This window comes from Gigantopelta aegis, chromosome 4 (genome assembly GCF_016097555.1).
Source record: "Gigantopelta aegis isolate Gae_Host chromosome 4, Gae_host_genome, whole genome shotgun sequence".
NCBI lineage: Eukaryota > Metazoa > Mollusca > Gastropoda > Neomphalida > Peltospiridae > Gigantopelta > Gigantopelta aegis.
The window spans coordinates 68386195-68398886 of record NC_054702.1 but is presented as its reverse complement, the minus strand read 5'-3'; the positions used below and the strand labels follow the sequence as shown (position 1 = coordinate 68398886).

The 12692-nt window shown below is 38.2% G+C and overlaps 1 protein-coding gene across 1 annotated transcript in view; it reads right to left on the bottom strand.

The window, feature by feature from the left end:
- Nucleotides 1-754: 754 nt before the first annotated feature.
- LOC121370987 overlaps nucleotides 755-12692 on the bottom strand; it is a 29128-nt gene continuing 17190 nt past the window's right edge. Inside the window, exons 2-3 of the mRNA XM_041496565.1 lie at nucleotides 4236-4482; nucleotides 755-1465 (exon numbers count right to left, since the gene is read on the bottom strand). Coding sequence (XP_041352499.1) covers nucleotides 1173-1465; nucleotides 4236-4482 — 540 coding nt within the window. The 3' untranslated portion in view covers nucleotides 755-1172. The remainder of the gene's footprint in view (nucleotides 1466-4235; nucleotides 4483-12692) is intronic.

Sequence of the window (12692 nt, the reverse complement as noted above, 5' to 3'; positions counted from 1 at the left end):
AGTGCATAAATTCCAATATCAGAGGAACTTTTTACATTTATACACTTGAAGGCTGTTTATGTTTATTCACCAAGAAAAGCCAGCTTAGTTAAAGCCGCACACCCTAGTTCCATCCAGCGAAAATAAATTATAATTTGGTTAATCTACAAACCTGTAACACACTTAGATCACGTTTTTATCAAATGGAGTGAAAAAGCAGGTTTTATATCGATAAATACCATGGGAATCCCCATGTCCCAATTGCTTGAAATAATTTTGAAAGTTAGTATTCTGATGTCACCGGTAGAAGCACAACAATGCCTACGTCACGACAAATTTCACAGACTTGGGGTGCGTTCGTCTCACCTCTCCTGGACATGTTCCAACTGTTCTGTCCTGGTTGTATCCCCTCTCCAGATATCGTAAGACTTAGCAAAATTATTGGTTTTAAGGGTTTGTAACGTTTTGTATTGAGACACTTACTTGTCTGAACTTTATTGTTACTGAAAATGTTCACGAACTGTGAAGAAAAATCTCACAAATGAACAACAACAAATCGGATGTTGATTGCGCGAACCGTGCACGAGAAAACAAACCGAACCAAAATGATAACGGTCACGTGATATACCAACGTCTGTGACATTAAAAATAGATTGGACCTCGCTTGCTTAACGGTTTTTTCTCGATAGCACGTCTTGTGAAAAAATGCAAAAAATGCATTTCGTGGTTTTACAAACATCAGGATTACCAAAAAGCACTTCAGGTGAATGGAAATGTGTATTCTAAATAATAAAATGTAAGTAAAGTGCAATTTTATTTGTGAAAAATGGGGTTTAATAGCGAAAAACAACGCCGTAATGGTTAACAAATAAACGTAACTAGGGTGTGTCCCTTTAAGGGTGGCCTTGGGAGTTATTGAAAATCCCATGCAGAAGTCACCAAGCCTCTTTGGGGTTTTGATTTGACAAACAGATGATTTTGGTTTAAAAACGTTTATTAAAAGGTAGTAAAAACCAAGCATCACCCAATATAACATTTGCGAAGCCCTTAAAACATGCCATCAAAAGTGTTTTCTAGGGCGCTTTTGAAGATTTTCCGCATGACTATAAAATGTAGACCCTCGAGGAATTTTCTGATAAATGTCCAATGTTCCTTCCTCTAACGCTGCCCATGATCACAGTAGGTCTATTTTGCTATCTCTCGATCTCCGCCTCTAACAAAGCCGCCATTTCTTCCTCGAACACAGAATCCATGGAGTCTCTGGACGTGTCCTGTGACTTACTCCACTTCCACAGCTTAATGTTTCGTCGTAGTATTTCGTCATAGAACGAGTCCCCGCCTTTCAGTTCGTCAGATGGCAAATACGCTGTGGACAAAACGGAGAACGATTTGGGCCTTAAACGAAACATTAAACGACGAAACGAAGGCGAGTAGCTGTCGTCCATTTCACCGCCGGAACTGACGTCATCTTGGGATCCGAGTGTTTCTGAAAAAAAAAAGAATGAAAAGAAAGCAGTATGCAAATTAGTTAAAAGTTAAAAATTAAATAGGTATAAACAAATATATATAATTTCGTCTATGATAGGAAGATTAAACGATATAAAATGACAATAAAGTTTATGAGTTATGTTTTATTGTTTTATCTCAACCCAGCAGTTAGTAAATTAAAGAGGAAATCAGCTTCTGCCGCATGGATCACTCTTTTGATGGATCAACAAGAAGATATATTTATATTCACATCCTATGGCCTTTGATCTACAAAGCGTGCGGTAGCGCAAATGGTGACGCTACTAAGTTTGTACATTTTTAAGATCGTGTCATTCGAACAATAGTGATAAAGGATTATAGTGAAATCAACCGCTTCAAACTGCACTTTCGTATACAAGTAAGCCTTTGATGTTAGATAATTAAATATCCATTAGGTTAGATAATACAAGACTTCAAAGTGACAAGCCTAATACTTCAAATGCAGGTTATTGTGCCCTGTATGAAGCCTAACGTGTCTCTATGGGGCAGATATATGTTTATTTTTTCTTGATACACCTAATTATATGTACTCAGTGACACGCCTCTTGGTTACTCGTTCTCTGTTTACGTTTATTTACGTTATAAATGTATGCTTTATCTCTTAGTAAGGACATTAAAAGTGCCACGTCGATAAAACTCAGTACTATTTTTAGCAGCCTTTGCACATACAAGATAACGTAATATTACGGGATTGTGATATTAAAATGAATGCAAGTCTGTCCAGAGATGAGTGTAACCCAGAAGAGTCCAATGGTAGAGAGGTCTCGCAATCACACCATTACTGTTACGGATGCCGATAGCTGATCATAATAGGGCCGTATTTACAAAGCCTGTTTATGTCTTACACGCGTGTAACTACATACATTTGCAATTTTCATTTTCATTTATTTTAGTGCTTATATCCAATTAAGGTTCAAGTACGCTGTCCTGGGCTGATCTGAACATACACTTCAGCTATCTAGGACAGTGTGTTAGTTGTTAGTGGTTAGTGAGAAAGAAAAGGGTGTAGTGGTCTTACACCTACCCACCGAGTCGTTAAAACTCGCTCTGGGTGTGAGCCAGTACCGGGCTGCGAACCCAGTACCTACTAGCCTTATGTCCGATGGCTTAACCAAGACACAACCTAGTTTGGTACATTTACAATGCTTAAAAAAAAGGCTTCGTAAATTCTGCCCAGTTATGATTCGATTAACAGTATTAATCGTTTGACTAGTTTCGCAGATCGACACGGTTAATGACTTAAATATAGCGACATTTTAGAAGTCTTATTTATGTTATTATTATTATTATTATTTAAAATCTTATATTAGCTATGACGTTTATTACGTGCAGCAGGTCTTTTAATCGTACAGAGCGGTAAGCGGTCACCAACAAGGCTACACTGACAGTGGTGACTTGTCACTATCCGTAACAATATAAGGGTGTGGTTGCGAAAGCTCTCCATTGGATCAGGGCTTGCAATTAACCTATATGGAAATCCTGCGGTGGGTGCGCATAGGAGGCAACACAGTTTGTGTTTATGCCAGTTGGTTTTAATGCATTATGGATACAGATCAGGGCCGTACCCTGATCAAAATCCTAGGGGTGGGACATTACTTTTTATAAACAAATGAAACACTATACAAATTAAACCCTGAGATGTGTATGCTATTTTTGGGAGTAAAAAAAGTGAGATTCTCAGAGTTGCACCCCCCCCCCCCCGCCCCCCAGAGGGTACGGCTCTGTAGGTATGCCAGTACATTTTTTATTGGTAAAACGTATATATGCAAAAGTGTATTTTTACCATGTGTATATTGGGGTGGCCGGTAGAGGACGTCCATGTGTACCCTTTAAAACAAATTCCGGGTAGATTTTGTAACTACATGATGGATGGGCATTGTATTCTAATATATTTCAAAGCACGTTGGAAATTATTTAATTTTATTCCATTGGCGGTATATATTAAATAATATTGTCTGCCCCATGTGATAATTTCTGGAACATTCCGTGAGATATTAAGATGCCTTATTAACCATTCGTTTTATAGGACGTTCCGCTAATAAGTAGATTATTCAGTCACAAGCAAAACTTTATGGAAGCAAAAGATGTACTTCAATTTCTTTTCCGACGTCATATAACTGTAAATAAAATGTGTTGAGTGCGTCGTTAAATAAACCATTTGCTTCAAATTCCTTTTGCTTGACACTTTCAAAAGTCAATGCTCAATTTGTAACACAAATTTATTAAACTCTTCATTTTAAAATTATGTTGTCCGCCATTTTTGACTGGCCACACTGTTAGGATTTCCATCTAATATAATAGAAAACATATTAAAAAGTGAAACTAGATGTACCAAAAAGGTTTTGTAACGACACCCACCCTCGGACAATGAACCTGCCCAAAATATGTTTCCTGTCTTCCTTCTTGAACACATTTCCTGGGAAACTCCGAGGGTGTGCTAAAGACAGACGTGCTTGAATCTTCAAATAGTTTACTGATATATTGACCTAGGGGCCTAATTCACAAAGGTCTCTTAGGCTCTGCTAGACAACAAAGCATTCTCTTTGCAAGTCTTTTAGTATTGCACTGCGAGATCGCAAAGTTACAATAGTTTAGTGAATTAGGCCCCAGTTTCCAACGATATCACAAAATATCTTATAACCTTACAAATCTCGCAAGTCTGAAAATTAAGATATAAAATATAGTTGCCTAGAAAGAAATAAAATTCAAAATACTGTATGTGTGATCACCTTGACTAGACGTGGACCCGGTCAAGAGACTAGGGTTATGCAGATACTCTGTGAGGAACTGCGGTTCACTACATTGTCTTATCAGCGGTGGTTTCCTCCTCGGCAGAGTGACGCACCCGTTCACTTGCTGGCAGCACGACATAGACTTGACACGCCCCAGCTCTCGGCTGCTGCTCATCCGTCTGATAGTCTCGTTGATGTGGATCAGCTGCTTCAGAAGGCGGACATCTTGTTCCCTCATAGCGGTCTGTGAAGAGAATGCGTTCAAAATTATGTCACTTCAAACTTAAACGGACATTCCCGAGTTTACTGCAATGTTTTAAGATGTTATCGACTTATAAAAATATTTCTACGATTAAACTTACATATTAAATCTATTTTCTTGTTTAGAATATTAGTGGCTGTATATTAAACGTGTTTCTGATCGTTCTAATATTTGTACTAGGTTAATTTTTATTTTATTTCCTAAAAAATATTTTTGTCGTACGTACGAAATTATTTGAAGACAAAATCCAGTTTGGGCTTCTTACAAATATTAAGACGACCAGAAACACATTGAATATACAGACGCTGATATTCTAAACAAGAAAATATATTTAATATGTAAGTTTAATCGTAGAACTATTTTATTAGTCGGAAACATCTTACAACGCAGCAAACTCAGGAATGTCCCTTTAATGCCCCCTCTACACGATCATACATTTGTCCAAACACATTGTTGGACATACCGGGGCAAAGAGTAAAACTATTTATAGGCCTAATCTAGTGGGTCTATGAATGAATAGATAAATTAATAAATTAATGAATAACGACCGGCCTCGGTGGTATAGTGGTTAAGCCATCGTACTTAAAAAGCCTGCTAGATACTGGGTTCACATCCCGGTACCGACTCACAACCACCCAGAGCGAGTTGTCAGATTCAATGGGTTAGTGTACAGCCACTACACCGGCTCCTCTCTCTCTCACCAACCACTAACTACTAACCATCAACATACTGACATGGACAGTCCAAATAGGTGAGGTGTGTGCCCAGGACAACGTGCTTGAACCTTAATTCGAAAATAACTATAAATGCATGAAACATAAAACATTAAAAATCCAGGGCCTTTAACCTTAACTACATGCTATATGCATGGGCGAGATTGTGTTAAAGCCTTCAACAACACATACAGTTGTATAATTACTGGGTCGACGTAAGACGAAAGTTTTAGCACTTTTTTTGCAGGGCGACGCCAACCACACGGCTACACCTATCCACCATTCCAGCCATTACTCATCAGAAACGGATGTTTACCAGGGAAAACATTCTAATAATATCATTCTATTTATTTAAATTGTGAAACTTACACCACCCAACACCACTGGCTGCTTATTAGTTGGTAAATATTGCCTCAACACGTACAATATTAGCTTTTGCCTTGACACGTTTGACGTGACGCTAAGCGAGTAAAAAAGAACAGAAAAACCTTGTTTGTTATGTCGTTCCTGTCTTTTTTTTTTACCTATAGATATCTGAAACGAGTGTGTACCTTAATTACATGATAGATTTTCTTTCTGAATAGACCAACGTGAGGATGTCATGGCGTCTTAGTCATAGATGGAGTGATCAAACTTGCCATATACGTGTAAAATCAACAAGGTAATAGACTATTCTTTATACATACTGACCCCAGTGCAATTAATAACGTTGACACGTCGTGGCAAAATCTAATATCTCATTTCCTGTACGAAACACGAATACGCCTGAAAAATCTAATAGTTCAATTAGTAGTCATTTTTTATTTCCTTTTTTGAAAGTCGTACTCATCTCCCTCCCCCTCATCCTCCTCCTTATCATCATCCTACTAGTACTACTGCTTCTGCTGCTGCTACTACTACTACTGCTACTACAACTACTACAATTACTACTATTACTACTACTGCTACTGCAATTGCTACTGCTACTGCTACTGCTACTGCTACTACTACTACTACTACTGATGATGGTGGTGGTGGTGGTGGTGATAGTAGTAGTAGTGGTGGCGATGGTGGTGGTGGTGATGATTATGATTATGATGATGATGATGATGATGATGATGATGACGATAAAATTATAAAATGTATTACTACATTGAAATCACTATTCTTTTTCTTCTTTTGTTTTGTTATTTGTTTTATAATTATAAATATATCAGTCAGAGAAAAGTGTTTATAATCAATGTATCGTGATAACAGGTGTCTTTCCTTGATTTTGATAAATGTTATGACAAATTAGTTTACACCGCTATAGTTTAGTCTTCTGTGTTGTTGCCTTAGATATACATTTACCATTTATTCTGAGACAGGTTTGAATGAATGCCTAGACGTTTCGCCCCTAAACCAAAACGCCCCCAATTATATATATGGAGCAAACAATAGGGCGAACTGGCTTGTGGAAGAAATGTCCGATATCGACTTTTAATAAATTTTCTTAGAATCTGTCTTACAGTTACATACTGTTTCAGTCTGTATTTAATTCTGCAAACCACAACTATATCTATGTCTCACGACGTGTGGGGCGACGGTTTTTATCACGCTCCAGGAGATCAAGAATTACTGTACTGTTTAAAAGAAAATGGCAGACCTTGTCAGCATGCCAGTAATATTATTTTATTCTATTTCCATACGCGTCCAATTAAATCGTTAATGTGTAATTACCGACATAATGTTACACGAACGTAGTTGAACAAACAAGCCCCAAACTACTCATTATCGCAGTTGGTCAGTGTATTTGGCAAGACGCCATAGGGCTATATTATTATGTGTACAGCAAATTAATTTAACTATACACGCAGAAACCCCACCCCTCACGGTGACTACAAATCGAACATGTATTGGTTAAAAGGTAAGGTTTGTTTAACAACACCACTAGAGCACTTTGATTTATTAATGATCGGTTACTGAATGCTAAATATTTGGTCATTAATTCCGACACAGTATTCAGACGAAACACCCTACATTTTCCCACAAGTAGTAAGGTATCAGTTATATGCATAGGCGTACAGTCTCCCATTTTCGTAGGGATGTAGGCCGATTTTTGCCCGAATTAAACGAAAATACCCGAATCTGGATAACAACAGTTATTCATATTAGAATCACTGCCAAATTACAAACGAATCACATGGATTACAACTAATATTGTGGGCAGTGATATAAATACACATGGTGAAAAGGTTTCAGCAAAGCTCATTTTGCCCAAATATCTCTATGTTTTTATTTATTTATTTATTTAAATTTTTAATTTTTTTTTTTTATACCGAATTTGAGGATTTGCTTCAGCCCTATGGGCGGGGGCAGTTGCCCCCTGCCCCCTGCCTCGTACGATTATGTTTTTTATGCACTTTCCCCACAGACAGGACAGCACATGAACCATTAATCCCGAATAGCTCTTTAAAGGCGCAGACCCTGTTTCAACTCGTAAAAGTGGACATTAAGTTTAGTTAATCTACAAACCTGTAAGACACTTGAATAAAGTTACAACAGAGTCAATCAAGAGTCCGTGACATTAAAACCGAAAAATATCCTAAAAAACTAGACTAGAACTGAAATCCATAACCGCTACTTCTCAGACGCACGTGCGTTTTTAAAAATACGAAAACTGCATATTGTGATATTAGAAACAACATGATGACCAGACACACTTCGGTTCTACGGAAATGGATAATCTAAACAATAAAATATAAGTAATATTTGTTTTCAGTGATCATAAACGGCTCTAATGGTAAAAAATATGCATCAGTGTTTAAAAACTAGGGTCTGTCCCTTTAAGGCTAGTATCTGAATATCGGTTCCAACACATGGTGAATCTTAATGGCCCAGTGGGGAGGTGTAAGACCACTTCACCGACGTCTTTCTCACTAACCCATCACTCAAATACACTATTCTGCCCCAAACAAGTGATTTCCTGATACACTGTATGGTAGTGTCCAAGAGGAAGAAGAAGTTTGGTTTAAGGGTAGGTGTAAGGCCACTACACCCTCTTCTCTCTGACTAACCACTAACAACTAACTCACTGTCCTGGAGAGATAGTCAAGATAGCTGAGATGTGTACCCAGGATAGCGTGCTTGAACCTTAACTGGATATGAAGTTAAAGTTTGTTTTGTTTAACGACACCACTAAAGCACATTGATTTATTAATCATCGGCTATTGGATGTCAAACATTTAGTAATTTTGACATAAATCTTAGAGAGGAAACCCGCTACATTTTTCCATTAGTAGCAAGGGATCTTTTATATGCACCATCCCACAAACAAGATAGCACATACCACGGCCTTTGATATACCAGTCGTGGTGCACTGGCTGGAACGAGAAATAGCCCAATGGGCTGACCGACGGGGATCGATCCCAAACCGACCGCGCATCAAGCGAGTGCTTTACCACTGGGCTGCGTCTCGCCCCATTTCGAGTGGACGACAAAGTAGAATAACAATCACCTGAAAATAATCACCTGTTTTGGATACGCACTCCTTCCACTTTGACATGTTCTCGGAAATCACCGTACAGTGTATTGGGAAATCACGTTTTCGGCAGGATGGGTTAAAAAATCACCACTATCACAACATCGTGGTCGTTACATTAAAACACAATGGTATTTGAATGAACTGTACTCCATATTAAATTATTTTAATTCATAACATTTTTACATTATTTGATTGCTTACAGTGCAGTAGTATTTAAGGGATGAAATAAGCATATTTAAAACTGCATGGAACAGTCATTGAACTAATGAACACCGCCTCGTTTGTGGGAATGACCGGTCTGATGATTTGACTAACGAAGAACGAGAAGAAGAAGAAACAAATGTTACTTTTCACCATATTTTCAAAACCGTTTAAGTTTTTATTTAGTTTATTCAGACCCCCCATTATAAAAAAAACTCAACCCCCCAAAAAATCCAAAGAATAAAAGAGACTAAAAAAAAAGAAAAGAAAGAAAGAAAAAACCCCAAACAACAACAATAAAGACCTAAACCCAAACACTGCCCCTCCCCAAAAACCTAAAACAAAACAAACGTTTTAGCTATAAATGTATGCCCTGTTTGTTTTATTTTTGTGAATGGCTGACTATCTCAGAATTTTTTTTAAGTCTTTACAATATGGATGCTTTCACAGTGAAATTCTTCCATATGTTACAAATCGTTCTTACAAGTGAGATCGCAAAAGCGCAACTTTAAGCGGTTTTCATTTGTTGCTAGAGTAAATAGTGCATTTTGTAAGCAGTTAATGTTCGCAATCGATATTTCTAATTAGTTCTGATTGATTTTAATCATTAATGATATTAAATGTAATTATTGTGAATCAGTACATTCTTAACTACAGTAGTCAAAAACAGCTAGTGCAACAATCAGTATCAAACAAACTAGATCGAGTTATCTGGAAAGAAACCCTCTTTAGTGTTTAACGATAACATGCAAAGTTATGAATTATACAAAGCTACATTACATAAACAGTCACACAGCTCACGTTTATAGCCTGACAAGCTAAACTATACATAGCTATGACAAAAAAAAAAAAAAAAAAATGGATGTTAATCTATATTTATACTAGATGAAAGTTTAGATGGGGCGTGGTAGTCTTACATTAAGCGTGGTAATATAACCGACCATCTTGCATCTAGCCACTTCTGTGTCAAGTAACAAATATGGCTACCGCCAATGCGGTTGTATTAATGGAATTAATACGTAATTTATACGTAATATTTAGCACAATCTATGTACGATATTCGGCTGGACCTGAGCACACACCTCAACCCCCCCCCCCCCCAAAAAAAAAAAAAACCCACCCCAAAACCCCCCCCCCCCCAAAAAAAAAAACTAACAAAACAAACCCCAAAAATAAAACAAAAAACACAAAAAAACCCAACAACAACAGAAATAAACCCAATGACAAAAATAAATCCAACAAAAAAGATAAAAAAACTACTCAAAACCCAACCCATCCTTACGAAATGCTGCATCGGGTAAAGTACAAAGAAAAAAAGAAGGAAGTCGGCAGTACAAATCAAAAGAGGAAAAACGGTCAGAATGATCTGGAACTGGTACAACGATCATTTATGCACTTTTGCGTGCTATTCGTTTTGTCTATTCATCATTGAACATTCCAGTCCGTGAGTACGTCCGATCCATCCGTCCATCCATCAATCATTTACCCAGCAAGCGTTCCGATCGTATTTGCAGACACGGATGTTTTCAACATTTTGGCTCAACGGATAACCACGAGAAGCAATCACTTACTCACAGATAGCATCAGTACTTTGGTCCAACATTGATTTTGGACAGACGGTCGAAAATCACTAATCAGCTTTGGTTCATGACCGACAGACTACTAGCTAGCTCCATTACTTATTCCAGTGCCCACATGTATGCTAATGGAAGATGTACATATCTAAGAAATATTTTACATTAGACCCAGCACTTTTAAATTAAACCACTATAGAACTCGAATATAAAGAAATTATATACATTTATCAAGTTCATTAATGCCATGCCAGTCATCTGTCATAAATTAGTATTTTGTATGTTTGATTGTATTACATGTATATTATAAGGAAATGATGTGTTTAAAAGTAACGATAAATAAGAAAGAAATATTTCATTTGGTTCACAATATCTCGGCACATTTTTAATCTACGCCCATATGTTCTTTAACATATGGTTACTTCGACATTTGGTTAAGTGAGAGAGAGAGAGAGAGAGAGAGAGAGAGAGAGAGAGAGAGAGAGAGAGAGAGAGAGAGAGAGAGAGAGAGAGAGAGAGAGAGAGAGAGAGAGAGCGATAGAGAGAGGCAGTGTCTGTGTGTAGTGTGTGCGTGGTGACGACAGGCTGAACATATGTATACGAACGACGCAAAGCTATGCAGGCACGGTGCCATTTTTTTTTTTTTTTTTTTTTTTAATAAATGGCGTTTAGTGTTGTTTTTGATACCTAAATTACTTTAACCACGAATGAAACAATCTTGATGCTTTTATCAGTAGATTTGTCGGTTAATTCTTCTCCTAGATATTAGTACGCCATCCACGCAACAACACATTCTAATTAATTACAGACTATTTGGCAATAATCCATTATCACCCAGCATGTGTTGTATAACATTCTGCAGAGAGAGAGAGAGAGAGAGAGAGAGAGAGAGAGAGAGAGAGAGAGAGAGAGAGAGAGAGAGAGAGAGAGAGAGAGAGAGAGAGAGAGAGAGAGAGAGAGAGAGAGAAAGAGATATATATATATATATATATATATATATATATATATATATATAGAGAAGAGAGATGGAGAGAGAGAGAGAGAGAGAGAGAGAGAGAGAGAGAGAGAGAGAGAGAGAGAGAGAGATAGCGAGAGAGAGAGGGAGGGAGGATCCACTGCCGCTACATCGGCTACTGCTACCGATAAAGCGACAAGGAATCATATATAAGCAGTTTCCCATTTGCAGGACAGAATACACCATGGTATTTGATGTACCAGTTGGTAGGCACTGGTTTTGACTGGGAAAAACACGAGTCCATAGGGGGAGGGGTCGATTCTGCGACCTAACGCATCTCAGCCAAGCGTCTTTACACTGGAGTTATATCCTGTCTTACAAGTAAATACACATACAAATCAAAACATACTAAACCACAAGAAAACGTTTTGGCACAATAGTGCAGCCTTGTCTGAAACTCTTATGCCCTCCCCACTTATCTGGATCTGTCAGAAAGACGCTCTGCAGTTCAGTCTCTCTGTGCACGCTTTAGAATCACGACCACTTATTGCGTTTACTTACACTTAGAATATTTTATGAAATAAGTTTATTGTAAACACAGGGGTACCCTCGTGTCAACGATATTACTGGTACAAACACTGATCATGCATTCACTTATATGTGGGACTATTCTTAATGCGACAAAATATAGAATCGGCCATCCACGTTGTTGTGCTTATATCCAGTTAAGGCTCACACAAGTTATCCTGGGCACACACACATCGGTTATCTCAGCTATCTGTCCAGGTCACACACATACACAGACACACACACACACACACACAGACACACACACACACACACACACACACACACACACACACACACACATCGGTTATCTCAGCTATCTGTCCAGGTCACACACATACACAGACACACACACACACACACACACACACACACACACAGACACACACACACACACACATCGGTTATCTCAGCTATCTGTCCAGGTCACACAGACACACACACACACACACACATCGGTTATCTCAGCTATCTGTCCAGGTCACACAGACACACACACACACACACACAGACACACACACACACACACACACCACACACACACACACACACAGACACACACACACACACATCGGTTATCTCAGCTATCTGTCCAGGTCACACAGACACCACCACACACACACCACACAGACACACACACACACACACACACACACACACACACACACACACACACACAC